This window comes from Pristis pectinata, chromosome 2, assembly GCF_009764475.1.
Source record: "Pristis pectinata isolate sPriPec2 chromosome 2, sPriPec2.1.pri, whole genome shotgun sequence".
In the NCBI taxonomy this organism is placed as follows: domain Eukaryota; kingdom Metazoa; phylum Chordata; class Chondrichthyes; order Rhinopristiformes; family Pristidae; genus Pristis; species Pristis pectinata.
Window position 1 is genome coordinate 26294003 of NC_067406.1, and position 19312 is coordinate 26313314.

Below are 19312 nucleotides of genomic sequence, written 5' to 3' on the forward strand. Positions count from 1 at the left end.
AGCCTCACCCTGGCAGTAGAGGCGGCAGAGGACAGACGTAATTCCCCATATAGACATAATTTTGTATGCTTCATTTACATCATTTCTTGTTGCGTATGCTTTAATGCTGTGGTGTCAGTTCATTATGTACTAATCTAGAGCTATATTGTACCGTTTCTGAATATTGAAGAGTGCAATTCTGGTTTAAGTAGATTAGGAAACAAATACATCCAATTAAAATCAAGTAAACTTCCAGTGACTAATCTACAATTTCAGGTTATGAGTGAACATGTCATCAATTATTAATAGAACCTTTAGGTCATGATGTCCGTTATCACATCCATTGTGCAAACAACAAAATCAAACAACAGACAAAGTAAACAATAATTAATGAAAATGTTTAATCTTTGAAGGGAAAATGGTCTTCATTTGTCACCAGACCGTGGAAAGTACATCCAAAAGATCCTTAAACGTTTTGATCTTCAGTGATACTTCACCACAGCTAGCCATGCTTGGGAGTGTATGACAATTTGGTATGTCTTATTATTACAATAAACATCCAAGACAGCAACACCATACATTTGTTTCAAGTCTCACTGTATAACAATGATGCATTCAATTAAGCACATTCCTGGAAATATGGTGATAGTTGGGATAAATGAAATTAAAGTATTTCAAAACAGATGGAATTGTTCTGTGCATCTTTGTTCAAAAAATTATAGTTTGGCATTTTCTTAACCTCCCATAAAATCTTACAGCACAGAAGCAAGTTTGTCAGCCCATCAAGCCTGTGCTGCTGCTTTGAATGACAAATCCAATTTCCTTACTTTCCCCAACAGACCTTTACATTTAAGTATATCCCTTTTGATTATTAAATGATCTTGCCCTTACAAGCAGCAAATTTCAGATCTTGTTATAGAACAATTACAGCACAATTCAGGCCTTTTGGCCCACAAAGCTGTGCCGAACATGTCCCTACCCTAGAAATTACTAGGCTTACCCATAGCCCTCTATTTTACTCAGCTCCATGTACCTATCTAACAGTCTCTTGAAAGACCCTATCGTATCAGCCTCCACCACCGGTTACGTTAATCAAATTCTCCTCATCTCCTCTGTTTTGTTTTGTCACTTAAATCTATGTCCTTTAGGTGAAGTCCAACCTGCCAGCTGAATCAGTTTTTCTTTTATTTACTCCAAGATCTTTTATGGTTTTAATACTGGTGTAAAGTTTTCCCTCAACACAATCAGCTTCCCTAATCTCCTCACAACAATCTTCATCCCTGTAATCATTTGAGTATATCTTACGTCCTCATTAAGACCTTGGCATTCTTCTGAAAGAGTGTTGTCCATATTTTATTTTACAATTAACTTGGATATTACAAGTAATCTTTTAAAAGAGGAAGACTTTAAAGATGTATGACTAAAGGTACCAGATAGGATAAAAAGTGATTGATACTCAAGGAAGCAATGGCTTTAAAATCTAAATACTTTGAGGCACCTGCACAACAACAACTTTCATCTATTCAATATAAAATTATCAGACCAATACATTATGTGCCACATCCTGTCCTCCTCCTCTGTAACTTGATCTCAATTACTAAATGTTGTCCTATCAAATGCAAAGTGCAATTTTCCTCCAATCTTAACCCCTTAATATTTGTTCTATTATGATACAGTTCAACAAGTGTCTGTGGTTCGAGAATCTCTTTTTTTGACATAGGAGGCCACTTGGCCCAAGTCTACGCTGACTTTCAGAGCAATTCCGTCAATCCTATTCCCAACTATTTCCCCGTAACACATTCTCTCTCAACTCCATGCTGATTTTCCTACCCTTAGTGTGGGTGGGTGGTGATTTACAGCAGCCAATTAATTTAATGACTGACATATCATTGGGATGAAAAGGGAAACCCATGGAGTCATGGGAAGCTGGTGCACACTTTACACAGGTACTGTGAGGCATCAGCATTATCTGCTGTGCCACTGTGCCACCCAATCCTGTGTGTATGATCTTACATCATGTGTCTGTTTATGGTGTGAAAGTCCTCAGTCTACTTAACAAGGACATCACATAAACATGAACTCATCTTCTGTGAGTACTCACTTTCTGACTGCAACTGCTGTTCATTTCCTTTTTCTTCATTGTACATGCTGTGGTATCTCCTTAACTATCTGAAATCACTTATCTCCATAGAGCAGAGATTGAATAGACATTATCTTGCTGATTTAGGATAGCAGGTGGTATATTTTCCCACCCAATAATCAGGACAAGTGATATGTTCTATGATGAGCCCATTTGAATAAGTGAGTCACTTTACTCCTCAGGCATACAGATATGAGTCAGATTTAAACAGTACAACAGTCTGTGAAAAATGGTCTTTAATTACATCTTTTGTGCTTAATTCTTCTTTCCCAACAATATCTGAACATAATGCTGTATCACTTTCTCATGCAACTTAATAAAGTCATCATTGTTATATACTTAGACCATTGTTTTTCTTTCATAAATCTAAATTAAAAATAAATGACCATTTTAAACTATGAAAAAACCAAAACACACCTAACTTAAAATATTACAAAGAAAAGTTTTCTCACTCTATCTAAGGTATGCAATTTGTAAATATTTGAACACAGCATTTTAATATCATCTTTTGTAACCACAGATACTTTACTATTTTACCCACTTCAATTAGCAAGTGCTGTATTCATTGGACAGCTTGAAGGGAATGGTATAATCTTTGACACTTCCATGCTTCCATTTTATTGCTCCAATGTAAAGGTAGGAAGGGCAGCTGAGAAGTAGGAACAGGAAGATGATGTATGAGGATCAAGCATTTTGTTTGCAGCTGTGTGCATACGTGGATTTTATGGGATTTTTATTGGAACTGTGCACTTGGATTCATGGAATGGGGACCAACAGTTAACGACAAAGTTCTAGATTCAAAGTTCTGCCCCCATCACAGACTATTGTGTGCAATATGAGTAAACATCATATGACTCCAACTGTATTTGTGGGCAACAATAATCAATTCTCTCGCAAAGAATTCAAAATGCATCAGGAATATGCAATTGAAAAAAAATACCATTTCAATTCAGGACCAGGTGGTGGAGTGGTTCAGTCAGAGGTGTAAAGGGCGCATGCTTCCTACACGTTGAAAACTGTTGTGCGATAGAACAGGGAATTTAAATGAAATATACAGTAAGTCACTATCAAGCAGCAGCAAACTATATTCAATTTATAAAAGTTTGCTGGTTTAAATATCAAGGCACTGACTTTGCCAATGCAGTTTTGCTGCCTCAGAACAGGAGGCATCTCTCAGGTGTAGATGTTGCAAAATCTATATAATTAATGATTGGCAACATCCTGATTTTTAACATAATGTGGTCATTTCTGCAAATTACAATTGGCCAATAAATAAATCTATTTACCAAGAGTATTGTGCTGTCACCATCTCAAAAGCTGTAAACCTTTTTGGTCCTTACTTAATGCATCACAGCAATGACTCCATCTGAAATGGCTATTGCTTCTCGGGGTTATGCATGACACAGTCAGATTGATCCCTCTGTTGAGTGAAGTACAATCACAAAGCCAAGCCGTTTGTCATTTCAGAGTCAAGCTTATAATGGAAACTTACAGCAAACTGCTCAATATCTTTTTGTCCAAGCTTCAAACAAGCAGTTACAGAAGCATGGTTTTTAATAGCTCAAATAACAAAGCGATAAAATATGTCCACACTGCAGAAATATGGTCACTGCAGAAATGAGGGGAAAAATATTAGACTAGTAGAAAGGTGATATTAACTCTAATTTGGCTGTATATTTGACCAGACCCAAAGCCCATCCCTACTTTACATTTCCTTTTCTCTAAAAATTCATTGCATCTGTATAGATTACTCTGTCATGGACTAGGAATGCAAAATGGGCAATTCCATTTCATGCCTGAACTGTGACAGGAAGCCAAAAAGATGAGTTGCAAAACACGCAGAAATCACATTATGAATCCAACTGCTGTTTTTGTTTGGTTATAAACTTTACATGGTTCATAAATATCAAAATCTGTGGCACAGTCTTCTTTGCTTTTTTTAATATTCTACTCAATAAATGGTCATTGCTTTGTTAATTACAAAAATAAATCATAGTCTATCACTGAAAATGCCAGATGTTCCTTCTGAATGCATCGCAAATGGTTTGTTGTGGATGTCTATTAGTAGTGATGATGGGTTATTTTGGCTTCCAATCAGGTTTTGATATGGTCTTGTGTGATTAATTGTTCCATAATCATTCTTCATTGAGATGCAGCAACATTCAGCTTTTTTCTCTTTCCATACTTTCTTCCGTAAATGTACACAGAAACCTTTGTTCTACACTCTAATGAGGAAAGTCAAGTTCAAATTTGCTGGGATGTGTATGGTGTCCAGGTTGAGTGCAGAAGGGTTGAATGGAAACATAACAGGAAATGTGTGCTTGAAGTCCATTAGCAGTTGAGGAGGTTCATTGCGGTCTTGTAAACAGGACTGCGTGGAGAGAAAACACCATGATAAATTCTACTGCACAGGTATGTACTTATAATTTTCTTTCATATACATAAGTAGTTATATTTTTCTTTTTTTCCTCAACTGAGGATTTACGCTGTATCTCCACTATATAAAACATAAAACAGAACAGTACAGCACAACAACAGGCTCTTCAGCCAAAGCTGAACATGATGCCAAATTAAACTAACTGCTTGTACATGATCCATATCACTCCTTTCCCTGCATATTCATGTGTCTAACAGCCTCAAATGCCTCTATAATATCTGCTTCCACCACTACCTCTGTCAGCCCAATCCAGACACCTATCACCCTGTATAAAAGAAACTAGCCATGCACATTAAACTTTAAACTTTCCCCATCTCACCTTGATCATGTCAATCCAATTTCCCTTGCTTCTCTCACCTGTTCTTCCACAACCAAGGGTCATTATAGGAATGCACTCCTACACCACCCACCTCCACATACAACAAATCCTACAGACATTTCTGGCACTCATCGACCCCCCTCCTTTTCTGTTTTAGTACTCCAGTGGGGCCTTTCCACGCACAACACCTTGGTTCACTCCAATCACCACCAATACTTCCTTCCCTTCTTGCATCTCTTGCGTCTGTCCATTCACCTTTCAACTATACACAACCTCAAACACACTTTCCAGATGAAACAGTGATTTGTACTTCATTCGGTTTCATATACTTCAGTTGCAGCTATCAACACAGTGTCTTCGATGCTGGAAAAGCCAAATGCAGATTGGATATCTAGTTTACAGAGCACTGCTGTTCATTCCCAGCTTCCAGCACCTGCCACTTTAATTCACCATCTCTCTCTTCCTCTGCCTTCCACAGTGTTCCAACAAAGTTCAAGATCAGCACAAGGAACCCTACCTCATCCTTCCGTTAAATGCATTACAGCCTATTTCAAGAACTTCAGATGATGATTTTGCTATGGAGAGGGTGTAAACGGTTCTCACTTACATCTAAGACTACATTGTTTTTTCAATTGCACCATACTTTCTTATCATTTGAACTCTCCTGCTTTACACCCCATCACATATTTCCATTTGTTTTTTCCTCACCACCATCCCTTCCAGCTTCTTTGTACCTTAACATTTGCTGTGTCTCTAACTTTTCCCATTTCTGGCGAATGGTCTCAGATTCTGTTCAGTCAGCTTCTCTCTCCATAGATGTTGCCTACCCAACTGATTATTTCCAACTTTATCTATTTTTCAGGATTTGCAGTATCCATAGAATTTTGATCTTTTAAATTGAATATGCTGATATACAAATCCTCAGTTTGCAAATTTGAATTAATTTTTTTATTTAAAAGTTGACATCGGCAAAATTGACCACGAAACTATCAGACTGGTATTGATATCGGTTTATTATTGTCACATGTACCAAGATACAGTGAAAAGCTTTTCTTTTGCATATCGGGCAGACTGATCATGCCATACATAATTACATTGAGGTAGTAAAGAGAAAACAGAATGCAGAATATAGTGTTGCATTTACAGAAAAGTGCAGTGCAGGTAGACAAATAAAGTGCTGCGAAAACCCAATTAATTCATTAATGCCCTTGAGGGAAATAAACTAATCCCTAGGGATGGGCAGGACTGGCAGCTCAATGTTCCAGGGTACAAATGCTACTGGCAGACATGGAGACAACAGAGGAGGGGATTAGGGAGAACATCACAGCAGAATTTCGAGACGTTATTCTTGGGGGGAATGTCCAGTGAGGCTATGTGGGTAGAACTTAGAAATAAGAGTGGGTGATCACCTTGATGGGATTGTACTATAAGTCTCCCAATAGTCAGCAGGAATTGGAGGGGCAAATACGTAGGGAGATCGTAGATAGGTATAGGAATAATAGGGTTGTAATAGGAGGTGATTTTAGCTTCCCTAATATTGACTGGGACTGCCATAGTCCTTAGGGATTAGATGGGACAGAATTTGTTAGGTGCGTCCATGAAAGTTTTCTCAAGCAATATGTAGATGGCCCTTCTAGAGAAGGCGCAATATTTGACCCCCTCTTGGGAAATGAGGTTGGTGAATTGGCTGTTACATCAGTGGGGAACACCTTGGGATAGGGAACCTTGGTTGACGAGAGATATTGAGGGTCTGGTCAGGAAAAAGGAGGCAAATGTCAGGTATAGGCAGCTGTGATCAAACATGCCCGAGGGGTACAAGGAATGTAGGAATACACTTAAGGAGGAAATCAGGAGTACAAAAAGAGGGTATGAGATATCCTTGGCGGACAAGGTAAAGGAGAATTCTGAAATATCCTATAAGTATATTAAGAGCAAAAGGGTAAATAGGGAGAGAATAGGTCCCCTTAAGGACCAGTGTGGTCATCTATGTATGAAGCCCCCCTTATTTACCAGTGTGGTCATCTATGTATGGAGCCACAGGAGTTCTTAAATGAATACTTCTCATCAGTATTTACAGCGGAGAAGGTCAAGAAAGCTAGGAAGTTCAGGGAAGAGAACAGCGATGTCCTGAAACATATTTGACATTACAAAAATGAAGATGTTGGCAGTCTTGAGGTACATAAAGGTGAATAGATCCCCGGGACCTGACCAAGTGTATCCTAGGACATTGTGGGAGGCAAGAAATTGCTAGGATAAAGGCAAAAATATTTGTATCATTCTTAGCCATGGGAGAGGCACTGGAAGACTGGAGGGTGGCTAATGTGTTGCCTTTATTTAAGAAGGGCTGCAAGGGGAATCCAGGCAACTACAGGCCTGTGATCCTTACATCAGTGATTACTGGAGGGGCTTCTGAGATACAGGATCTACCTGCATTTGGAAAGGCAAGGGCTGATTAGGGATAGTCAGCATGGCTTTTAGCGTGGGAAATCGTGTCTCAGGAATTTGACTAAGTTTTTTGAAGAGGTAACCGAGAGGACTGAGGAGGGCAGGGTGGTAGGTGTTGTCTCTGTGGACTTCAGCAAGGCCTTTGACAAGATCCCACATGGTAGGCTGGTCTGAAAGGTGAGACCACATGGGATCCTGAGTGAGCTAGCCAATTGGATACAACATTAGCTTGGTGGATAGAGTCAGAGGAGGGCAGTGGAAGGTTGTTTTTCAGATTGGAAGCCTGTGAGCAGTGGTGTGCTGCAGGGATCAGTGCTGGCTCCCCTGTTGTTTGTCAAATATGTTCACGATTCGGAGGAGAACGTAGGTGGCATGATTATTAATTTTGCAGATGAAACCAAAATTGGTGGTGTAATGAAGAACATTGTCTCAGGTGGACAAAGAAATAGCAGGTAGAATCTAACTCAGATAAGTGTGAAGTGATGCATTTTGCGAAGTTAAACCAGGCAAGACATACAAGTTAAATGACAAGGCCTTGGGGACAGGGAGATCCAAGGGTACAAGTACATAGTTTCCTGAGAGTAGTGACATAGGTAAACAGGGTGGTAAAGGCGGCATATAGCACGTTTGCTTTCATCATTCGGGGCACTGAGTATAAGAGTTGGGATGTCACGTTAAGCTGTGCAAGATGTTGGTGAGACTGCACCTGGAGTATTGTGTGCAGTTCTGGTCACCATGCTATAGGAAGGATGTGATTAAATGAGAGAGGATGTAGAAAATATTCACAAGGATGTTGCTGGGACTGGAGGTCTTGCTTTATAAGGAGAGACTGGATAGGCTGGGACTGTTTTCCATGGGGTGAAGGAGGCTGAGGATGACGGTATAGAGATTTATAAGATTGTAAGGAGAACAGATAAGATGGATTGTCACAGTATTTTTACCAGGGTAGGGGCGTCTAAAATTAGGGGGCATAGGTTTACAGTGAGAGGGGAAAGATTTAAAGTGGACCTGAGGGGCAAGTCTTTCCCCACACAGAGGATGGTGGTTATATGGAATGAGCTGCCAGATGAAGTGGTGGAGGTGGTTACAATTCCAAAGTTCTAAAATCATTTGGACAGGTACGTGGATCAGAAAGGTTTAGAGGGATGTGGGCCAAATACAGGCAAATGGGACCAGCTCAGATAGGTACCTTGGTTGGCAATGGACAAGCCCAAAGTGACGGATAACTCCATGGTCTTGCCCATTCAATTCTCATTCATACCTATGTCTTAATTGCTGTTTGGTTATGACAGAAGAAGGGTCAATGAAGGACAGTTCTGACCAAGGGTCTTTGACCTGAAACATTAACTCTATTTCTCAGCACATAGATGTGCCTGATCTGCCACTATCTTTCCATACATTTCCAGCATTTTCTGTTTTTATTTTAAATTTGCAGCATCTGTATTTTTTTTGATTTTCGATCAATGACAGCTTTGTTTTTATGCATCTAAGTTTTCTTATTTAGGAAGAAATTAGAAGCAAGTTTCTCTGAAGCATTCCTTTATATATTGAATAAGAGGATCAAAAGGTGCAAAATGAGTTATTGGTGGTTAGATGCAGAATGGTGGAATACCTAATATTGGTAAAAAGTAGCAAAAAAATATATAAATGTTTCATACAATTATTGCTAATGTCAGCGATTAACACAATTCCAAATGTGTCTATTAATTATTTTTAACATTAATAGGAAAAGATTTAACTGGATTTTTCAAAAATCTCTTTGACAATACCTTGCCATACCATTCCCAAACCATCAGCACCATGTCTCAGAACTCAGAGCATACACCTTACTGATCCATGAAATACTTACCTGAATATTTCTAATGAAGGATACGGTTACACGTTCTTCAAACTCATTTACTGGCGTGTATAGGTTTAAAATTTTGACAATCTGGTGTGGAAAGAAACAATAGAAAATGTAGAATTTAATACACAATGATCAGATAATCATGACACACCCAAGGTCTGAGGATCAGATGGGTACAGTTAGTGCAGATACATGAGGCTAGGGAGACTAACGATCAGCCATCCAAATTCATCTGTACACTAACACTTACAGGCTTTTCACCATTTGAACTATGTCCTGATTTTCTGTTCTTCCTCACATTTTCTCACTTTACTGACTACATGTCACTTTCTTATTCATTCACTTGTCTGGTCTGAAATTCTTTGCAGACACTTCCTTTCCCTTCTCACAGTTCACTTTGCCACCTACTCTTGTATATGAGCAAAATTGGATCTCTTGCACTCCATGACTATATCATTAGTACCCAGCTTGCAGACTGAAAAATACTCATTAATTTTTGCATTGTCTTATGTCCTTTAACCAACCCAACGTATTACTCCCAATCCCAAGCCCTTGTTTTATGTTATGTCACATCACATGACTTTGAAAACCCAGGTAGACTATATCTACAAGTTTCTTCTTTTCCATCCTACTATATACATCCTTAAAAGCCTCCATCAGGCTACTGGTCCATTTTCTTTTCATTTGTCTGTTCTTGAATAATAGCGTTATACATTCTGCATTCCAATCTACAGGAATGGTTCCAGAATTTGTTTTTTTTGGAAGATCAATATTAACATATCTACCATCTCTACAGGCATTTTTCTCCAGTACTTTCTGTTCATTAATATTAATGGAAGTTTCTCACTTCTCACTGTTATTGACATAATTGTTGGGAGCTCTGGAGGTTATAGAGTCAGTATAAGACATTAACACATCTGACACTTAATAGTTCTTGAATTGGCCCAAGGCTGACTGCTCGGCCAGGAACCACATAAATAGTTAAAGTCCATTCACCTGTTGTGTGGACAGAGCTTTACACATTGAACAGATTGCTGCAGCATCGTCAGTGGTTTTCTTCTTTACTTGGAGAAGTTGTGCAGCTTGGATTAGAGGCTCCATTGTCTTCACAGCCCCACTTTGTTGTAAATTCTTTCCTCGCAGCCACTCTTCTAACTGGCTGATGTTGTATCTACAAAAACAAATATAGCAGTCAGAAAACCAAGAGCTGCAGATTATTTGTTGGAAACATCCTATTAAATGTCCCTTCTTTTTCTTCTCTGATTTCTTTCCTCCCCCGCCGCCCCCCTCCCCAGATGACAGGCCAACTCATCATGCAATAAAAACAAACATTCTTCACAACTCAGTAGTGGGACAAGCAGCAATGACATTTGACAACACTTACTCCTTCTAGTGAGATAACACTTGGAGAAAGTGGTATATCAAGTACAAGATAACATATTCTGCACCATCAACCAGCTTGGTGAAAATGAATATGGATGCACATGTGAAGTAGAGAAATAAATGATAATATTTGATGATAATTTCTGCTCAGAAGAAGAGTACTGGCAGCAAATAAAGGAATGGTAATAAAGGCAAAATGAATGTTGATAAAGGGCATGTATGGAAAGACCAAAACAGATGCAGGGCTGATTTTTTTCATGATTCTTTGATGTCCATTTGGCTATTCCCAATTGAGTTATTTCTTCTTCCTCATCTATAGGCTCAACTTGAACCTCAGATAGACAATGGAAAACCTGCACAGAACATCACGGGTGCTAAAAATCTTCAATGTCTTCTTAAAACTGTTCAGTAGGATACCAGCCAATCCATATAATCGTCACAACTTTAGGTTCCAACAGAATTTAGAGAATGCATGGGTCTCAATACCAGTTCTTTTGAACTGGTTGTAGGAGTTTTGGATTGAAGACAAATCCTGGGATAACAAGAGTAATCTTGGTCTTCATTCAGGAAGTCATTTTGCAGCTATATAAAACTTTAGTTAGGAAACATTTGGAGTATTGGTTGCTACACAGTAGGAAGGATGTGAAGGCTTTGGAAGGGGTGCAGAAGAGAGTCAACAGGATGTTGCCTAGATTAGAATGTCTTACCCAAAAGGAGCTGTTGGACAAACTCGGATTGTTTTTTTCTGGAGCATTGGAGTCTGAAGGGCGACCTGATAGAAGTATGTAAAATTACGAGAGGCATAGACAGGGGAGATAATCAAAGTTTTTTCCCAGGGTGGAAATGTCAAATACTAGGAGTCATGGATTTAAGGTGAGAAGGGGAAAGTTTAAAGGAGCAACAAACAATCTGCTAGAGGAACTCAGCGGATCGAGCAGCATTCATGGGAGGACACTGCTCGACCTGCTGATTCCTTTTCCCCCAGATGCTGTTTGACCCGCTTGAGTTCCTCCAGCAGATTGTTTATTGCTACAGATTCCAGTATCTGCAGTCTCTTGTGACTCCAAAGTGTAAAGGAGACTTGCAAGGCAAGTTATTTTGCTTTTAAAACACAGAGAGTGATTGGTGTGTGGAACATGCTGCCATGGGAGGTGGTAGAAGCAGATATGATAGCAATGTTTAAGAGGCAATTAGACAGATATGTGAACAGGCAGAAAATTGTTGTGGATAGTTTCGACGATTGCTGAAGGTTGCAGAGGGACATAGATAGGATGCAGAGCTGCGCTGAGAAGTGGTAGATGGAGTTCAATCCAGAGAAGTGTAAGGTGGTACACTTTGGAAGGACAAACTCCAAGGCAGAGTACAAAGTTAATGGCAGGATTCTTGGTAGTTTGGTAGTGTGGAGGAGCAGAGGGATCTGTGGGGTGGTGGTGGTTGGGTGGTGGGGGTCCATATCCACAGATCCCTGAAAGTTGCCTCACAGGTGGATAAGGGTAGTTAAGAAAGCTCATGGGGTGTTAGCTTTCATAAGTCGAGGGATCGCAGTTAAGGGCTGCGAGGTAATGATGCAGTTCTGTAAAACTCTGGTTAGACCACACTTGGAGTACTGTGTCCAGTTCTGGTCGCCGCATTATAGGAAGGATGTGGAAGCATTGGAAAGGGTGCAGAGGAGATTTACCTGGATGCTGCCTGGTTTAGAGAGTATGGATTATGAGGAGAGACGAAGGGAGCTAGGGCTTTACTCTTTGGAGAGAAGGAGGATGAGAGGAGACATGATTGAAGTGTACAAAATATTAAGAGGAATAGATAGAGTGGACAGCCAGCGCCTCTTTCCCAGGGCACCAATGCTCAATACAAGAGGGCATGGCTTTAAAGTTCAAGGGAGATATCAGAGGAAGGTTTTTTACCCAGAGAGTGGTTGGGGCATCGAGGCAGGTACATTGGTCAAATTCAAGAGATTACTAGATAGGCATATGGAGGAATTTTAAATAGAGGGATATGTGGAAGGGGTTAGATAGTTTTAGGCGAGGTTTAAAGGTCAGTACAACATTGTGGGCTGAAGGGCCTGTATCGTGCTGTACTGTTCTATGTTAAATAGAGGGATACGGACTATGTGCAGGCAGATGGGATTAGTTAAATTGGCATTATAGTCAACATGGTAGGCTAAAAAGCCTGTTACTCTGCTGTACTGTTGTATGATCATGGAAGGCTACAGACTAAGCGCTGGAGACATAAGAGATTCTGCAGAGTCTCCCACCCCCCAATGAAAAGGCAGGGATAGCTGGGGTCGATGGAAAGGCAGGCTAGTATTGATCTCCAACAACCACAATCATCTTCCTTTGTGTGAGGTATGGTTCCAGCCATTGGAGTGCTTTTCCTTTGATACCCATCGACTTCAATTTTACCAGACAGTTGCTATCTTGATGTCAAGGGTAGCCGCTCTTACCTCAAGAATTCATGCTAGTTATTGATGAGATCCTGCATTTTTAGGAACCAATAACAAACCAACTTCTTCACCAACACTTTTTGTCTCTTGACAATTGGGCATGGGGATCTTCAAGAGCCATGGGGTGGGAGGAAATAATTCTGCAGAGCCTCGGCATGGGAATGGATCATTCTGCACTAATCGTACCTGATCTGCATTCCTGTACTCCACGAGCATACGTCCTTTCTCAGTAGCAGATTGTTAAGTGTTACAGCATTGATGACGTAGAAGAGCTGCCGAAAGACCTGCTGAATAATCTCAGGATCCAGTCCATGTTCACACATGGTGTGGTTTAACATGTTAAGTTGGCGCAACATGGCATCTAGGGTGTAGCTGTCGTCTCCATCCACCCGGCTTGAAGAACGCTTCCTGTAGCCCATGGGTTTCACGCTTGACAGACCCTGGATGCTCTCATTCTCCAGCATTGCAGACACTTTATATGAAAGCAACAGTATTAATGCAAACTTACACACCTATGCTGAGACAGGGAACAAAACTGAACTACTTGCAGAACATAACACAATAATGAGCCATTTTATATTTACATTTAAATGACTAATGTAAATATTGCATGACATGTAGTTAAGAAAAAGTCTTCTTTACTACAAGATGTTCCCCAATGATCATAATGACTTTCTCAGCTGAAGCAGTGAACGGCCTTGCCAATTGTGTCCACAAACTGGAAGGCTTTAGCAGAGCAGCAGTTCTTGTCAAGGACTTTTGTCAAGAGACTTTTTCCCAGGGCGAAATGGCTAACACAAGGGGGCATAATTTTAAGGTGATTGGAGGAAGATATAAGGGGGATGTCAGGGGTAAGTTTTTGTTTTACAAAGAGAGTGGTGGGTGCATGGAACACACTGCCGGCAGAGGTTGTAGGGGCAGATATTAGGGACATTTAAGAGACTCTTAGATAGCCACATGAATGACAGAGAAATGGGAGGGAAAGATTAACATTTTGGAGGGAAGGGTTAGATAGATATTAGAGCAGGATAAAATGTTGGCACAACATTGTGGGCTGAAGGGCCTGTACTATGCTGTAGTGTTCCATGTTCGATGTTCTAAGACAAGACTGCAGATGCCAGAATCTGGAACAACAAACAGAAAGCTGGAAGAACCCAATGGGTCAAGCAGCATCTGTAGCCTGCACAACTGTAATCTCTTTTGTCTTGAATTTTTGGCCATTCCTGGTTAAATTCCAACTTTTTGTTCTGCACATGGTTATATGCCCAATGGAGGGAAGGGTACCATTAAGATCAATGGAGAAACTTCCATGACAGATTCACAGTGCAAGGATTGAGCACACCCAGCTCAGGTGAAACATAACTTAGTACAGATGAAACTGTTGTGGTCAATGTTAGACAGCCTGCACAAGTTAGAGCTGAGTTTGTTGTCTGCTTCGGTGATGTGCTTTCTTAGCAATGGACACAATATTATTAATTCTGAATAAAACAAAACAAATGAGTAATAAAATTTGTCCCTTGGTTGGGACTCTGTCACAATTAAGAATAAGACAGTACCAGCTGAATGCAGCTCATCCAGCTTTATCTTTTCTAATAAAGTCTTCAGAATCTATGATCAACTCCCTTAACCTTCAGTAGTTTCTTGGTCAGTTTTCCCATTGGTAACATTAGTGCATAGACATTAATACTCAAAAACAATATCAGAAAACAATAGAAGGATACGAAATCGTATATAAAAATGTCTTGACCCATATGCCAAAAGATAAGCTAGCCCGTTTTTATCACCATATAAATGCTATATGTGACAGATGTAAATCGAATGTGGCTTCTCTGACAGGACCAAAAGAGGTCCTGTCCTCTTTTGGAAAAATATTGGAAAGACATTTTTAATATTATCTCAACTGTATTGAATATTGATTTACAACCCCACCCTATCACTGCAATTTTTGGATTACCAAGGATAGAATCTGGCCATTTATCTGCTTCCGCCTACCGTATGATTGCCTTTATTACATTAATGGCCAAATGATCCATTTTGCTTTAATGGAAGGATCCAATATCCCCTACTACTTTTCAATGGTTCTCTCAAACTATATCATGTTTAAACTTGGGAAAAAATTAGGAGTGGTACTGTCGATCCTTCACTTAAATTTGAAGATATTTGGAGTCCATTTATTTAATACTTTCATATGATATAGATCCCCTTTCAATAACTTTTCAATTTAGAGGAACGGAGTTGACGACATAATATTGCTCTGTTTCTATTGAGAAATTTCAGTCCAGTTTTTTTTCTTTTTATTGTCTTTTTTTAAAATTTTCTTTTTAGTTTGGCTTGTTATATTATTTACAATTTTTTTTATTGATTTGGGGATTTTTTTTCTTTTCTTTTATATACACAATAAATCTTTTTCTTTCCTTTCTTTTATATTATATTCATCTACTAAGAGATCGTGAGATCTAAAGATTTTTTTTATATTTTATTATTCTTTATGATTATATATGCCATGATTGTTCTCTTCTTTATTTTTCAATCTTTTTATTAGTTTTCAAATTAATACAGATTGATATATAGCATCAATATTTATACATGTAATACAGAGAGATCAGGATAACAATCATAGCATAGATAATCATAAAGAACAATAAAATATAAAAAAACTGTAGATCCAACGATCTCTTAGTAAATGAATATAATATAAAAGAAAGGAAAGAAAAAGGTTTATTATATAAATTAAAAAAAACCAAATCAATAAAAAAAATTATGAACAATATAAACTAAACAAAAAAAAAACATTTTTAAACAAAAACAAACAACAAAAAAAAGAAAAAAAAACTGGGCTAACGTTTCTCAGTAGAAACAGAGCAATATTATGTCGTCAAGTCCGTTCCTCCAAGTTGGGAAGTTATTGAAAGGGGATCTATATCATGTGAAAATATTGAATAAATGGACTCCAAATATCTTCAAATTTAAGCAAAGGATCGACAGTACCACTCCTAATTTTTTCCAAGTTTAAACATGATATAGTTTGAGAAAACCATTGAAAAGTAGTAGGGGGTATTGGATCCTTCTATTTAAACAAAATGGATCATTTGGCCATTAATGTAACAAAAGCAATCATACGGTTAGCGGAAGCAGATAAATGGCCAGACTCTATCCTTGGTAATCCAAAAATTGCAGTGATAGGGTGAGGTTGTAAATCAATCTTCAATACATTTGAAATAATGTTAAAAATGTCTTTCCAATATTTTTCCAGAAGAGGACAGGACCAAAACATATGTGTCAAAGAAGCCACATTCGATTTACATCTATCACATATAGTTATAAAAACGAGCTAACTTATCTTTGGACATATGGGTCCTGCATGATTGTTCTCTTGATCTCTTTGTATTACATGTACAATCATCAATGTTATATATTAATCTGTATTAATTTGGAAACTAATAAAATTGAAGAAAGAAAGAACAATTTCTTGCTTGTATTAAGTATTCATGGAGCTTTTCTCTCCCTCCCTCTTCCTGAGTGTATTTACCACACCAGCGTTCAATATGATCCAGATTAAGAAAGTTGCTGATTCCATCCCTGATCCACGTGGAGTTAGCCAATTTCACATCCATTGCTCCTCAATAGCTTTAGCAACCTTATTCCCAAAGGATAGGATTGCCAGGAGATGAGGGTGGGGGATGGTGTTGGAGGGTTTATGAGTGGAAAGTAGAATTTAATAATAAAACCATGATGACAAGACTTACCTATCATTGGCTGAAGGAGACCTTCTGCAACCTTAACCATTTGCTGATATATCTGAATAGAGAGGTCACTTAGAACTTGGCGGTACTCTGTGAGGTCAAAGTTCTTCAGGCTGTGTTCGTTCTGCCGTGGGTTATTCTGCTTCATGAAATCCTAAAGGAATTGAGAAGGAACATGTGAAAATGTAACTTTGCAAATGTTTTTAATGGCAAAAATTGCTTGAAATGTGGAATAATTATTAATTGATAGGTCAGGCATGAGAACACAAGAAAATAGGAGTAGGGTCAGGGCCCTCAACCCTGTCTGCCATTCAATAGGATCACAACTGTTCTGCCCAGTGCCTCAACTCCTCTTCTGTGCAAGTTTCACATGGCCCTCAGCTCCCTGATCTTTTAAAAGTTTATCCACATCCTCTTTAAATACCTCTTGTAAGTGAGTGGAGAATTCCAAGTTTCACCACCCTCTATGAGAAAGAAGAAATTCCTATGCAATTAGTTTTAAATGACCACCCCCTTATCTTATAACAATATTCCCTTGTTTGGGACTCTTCCATTAATGGAAACAACTCGAGGTTTATCTGAAATGCCTCATTAAGATCTCAAGTGCTTTAATAAAATCATGCCTCATTCTTCTAAATTCCGAAGAATACAGATTTAACATTTTTTTTAAAGCCGTTTAAGACTGGACAATCCTCTCACTCCAGGAACTGGTCTTGTGAATCTCTTCTGGGCCACCTTGAAAGATAGTACATCTTTTGTTAAATAAGGAGACAAAAACTGTACACAGTGTTCCAAGTGCAGCCTCACCAGCACACTTGCAACTGGAGCAAAACTCCTCTATTTTTAAATTCCAATCCCCTAGCAATGAAAGCCAAAATACTGTTTCCCTTCTTAATTACTTGCTGCATCTGCATGCAAACTTTTGCTGCTTCACATGCAAGAACACCTTTTTCTCAGTTCTGATGAAGGGTCTCAGTGCTGAAACCCTAATTGCTTCTCTTTTCCAGCATTTTCAGTTTTTATTTTAAATCCCTCTGTACTCCACTCATTTGCAGTCTCTCTCCATTTAGATAACAGTCTGCATTTTGATTTCTGCTTGACCCGACACTTTACTACAAGTTCCGCAGGTTATGACAGGGTTTTATTCCCGTGAATTGTTCGTAACCCAAACAGTTTGCAAGTCGGAAATGTGGCTGCGAACGGACAGCAGAAGATGCCTGCAGCCCCACAGCAGCCAGCAAATCCATACCATTAGTATCCTAAATATTAATATGTATGGGCTGTACATAGGTTGGGCATTTGTAAACTGGAGAGGACCTGTACATTAAAATCCATTTGCCATGTTTTCTCACCACTCACTCAACTGGTCTATATCCTGTTGCATAGTTCAAATATCTTCATTGCAACTGGCCCTCCCACCCATTTTCATGACATCAGCAAACTTGGATACCTCACACTCTACCCTCTCCTCCAAGCCATTAGATGCAAATCTCATTTGATAAATGACTGAATTCATTGATAAAATAGTAGTCTGCCACTGATAATGTACAAATGGATTTTTAAAAGGCACTTGAAGTATTGCAGAATTGTAAGCTAAATTAAAGCCCATGGGGAATAAAGGGAAGAAACTGTTTAAGGGACAGAAAACAGATAATTGTGAATATTTTTTCAGACTTGCGGGAAATATCCAATTGAGTTCACAAGCATTTGATATTAGGACCGTTACTCTTTATGTTGTGCATTAATGGTGTCAACTTGGGCGAGTACTGGACTTAATTTCAAAGTTTGCACTTGATATGAAATTCAGATAAGTAGTAAGTAATGAGGAGACAGCAGTTTGCACTGGGAAGATACAGATGGATGAAATAGTCAGATACATGATGATAGGAAGAATAATGAGTAGCAATTTAAACTGTAAAGGGAGTGCAGGAACAGCTAGACCTGTGGTGATATGTACAGAAATCTTTGAAGTGACAGGAAAAGTTAAACATGTTGCTGAAAAAGGAATGTAGCTTTAAACAAAGGTTAGGTTTCAAATAGATTCAATTCTACAGCAGAGAAAAAATTTCTTGTAAACCTATGTAATTCTCAACCCCAGTAAGATGCAGATGCTCAGCTATTGAATACATTCAAGACTGAGACCTGGGGAATTCAAGGGATCGATTACAAAGGTGGAGTTAAGATTCATTAGTCATGATCTTACTTAATGAGTAAGTGATCTCGTCACCTTTCTTATATTCTTATAAATGTTTTTTTCCTTCCTCAGAGCAACGTTGAAGAGAACATTTGTGGAATTTCAAAATCATAAACAATTTTGGTAAAAGTTTAAGACAAACCATTTGTTTCCAGTGCTAATTTGTTCCAAAATCATGGGACATAAATTTAAGGTGCAACACAAAAGGAAGTAATGCCAGGTGGCTTTATTGAAAAAAAAAACTCACAATGGATGTTTTCAATCTAGAATGCATTTTGTAAAAGAACAGAGCAAGCAGATTTAATAGTAATGTCCAAAGCAGAAAAGGATAAACACTTGAAGAGAAAAGTTTACACATACAGGGATCAAAGTCAAGGTTG

At 38.7% G+C, this 19312-nt stretch overlaps 1 protein-coding gene across 2 annotated transcripts in view; it reads right to left on the reverse strand.

Annotated features, from left to right (window-relative positions):
• Positions 1 to 360: 360 nt before the first annotated feature.
• myo5b (myosin VB) overlaps positions 361 to 19312 on the reverse strand; it is a 215754-nt gene continuing 196802 nt past the window's right edge. For both annotated transcript variants that reach the window (XM_052010146.1, XM_052010147.1), the window contains exons 35-39: positions 16742 to 16892; positions 13182 to 13467; positions 10163 to 10337; positions 9170 to 9250; positions 361 to 4490 (exon numbers count right to left, since the gene is read on the reverse strand). In XM_052010146.1, coding sequence (XP_051866106.1) covers positions 4338 to 4490; positions 9170 to 9250; positions 10163 to 10337; positions 13182 to 13467; positions 16742 to 16892 — 846 coding nt within the window. In that variant the 3' untranslated portion in view covers positions 361 to 4337. The remainder of the gene's footprint in view (positions 4491 to 9169; positions 9251 to 10162; positions 10338 to 13181; positions 13468 to 16741; positions 16893 to 19312) is intronic.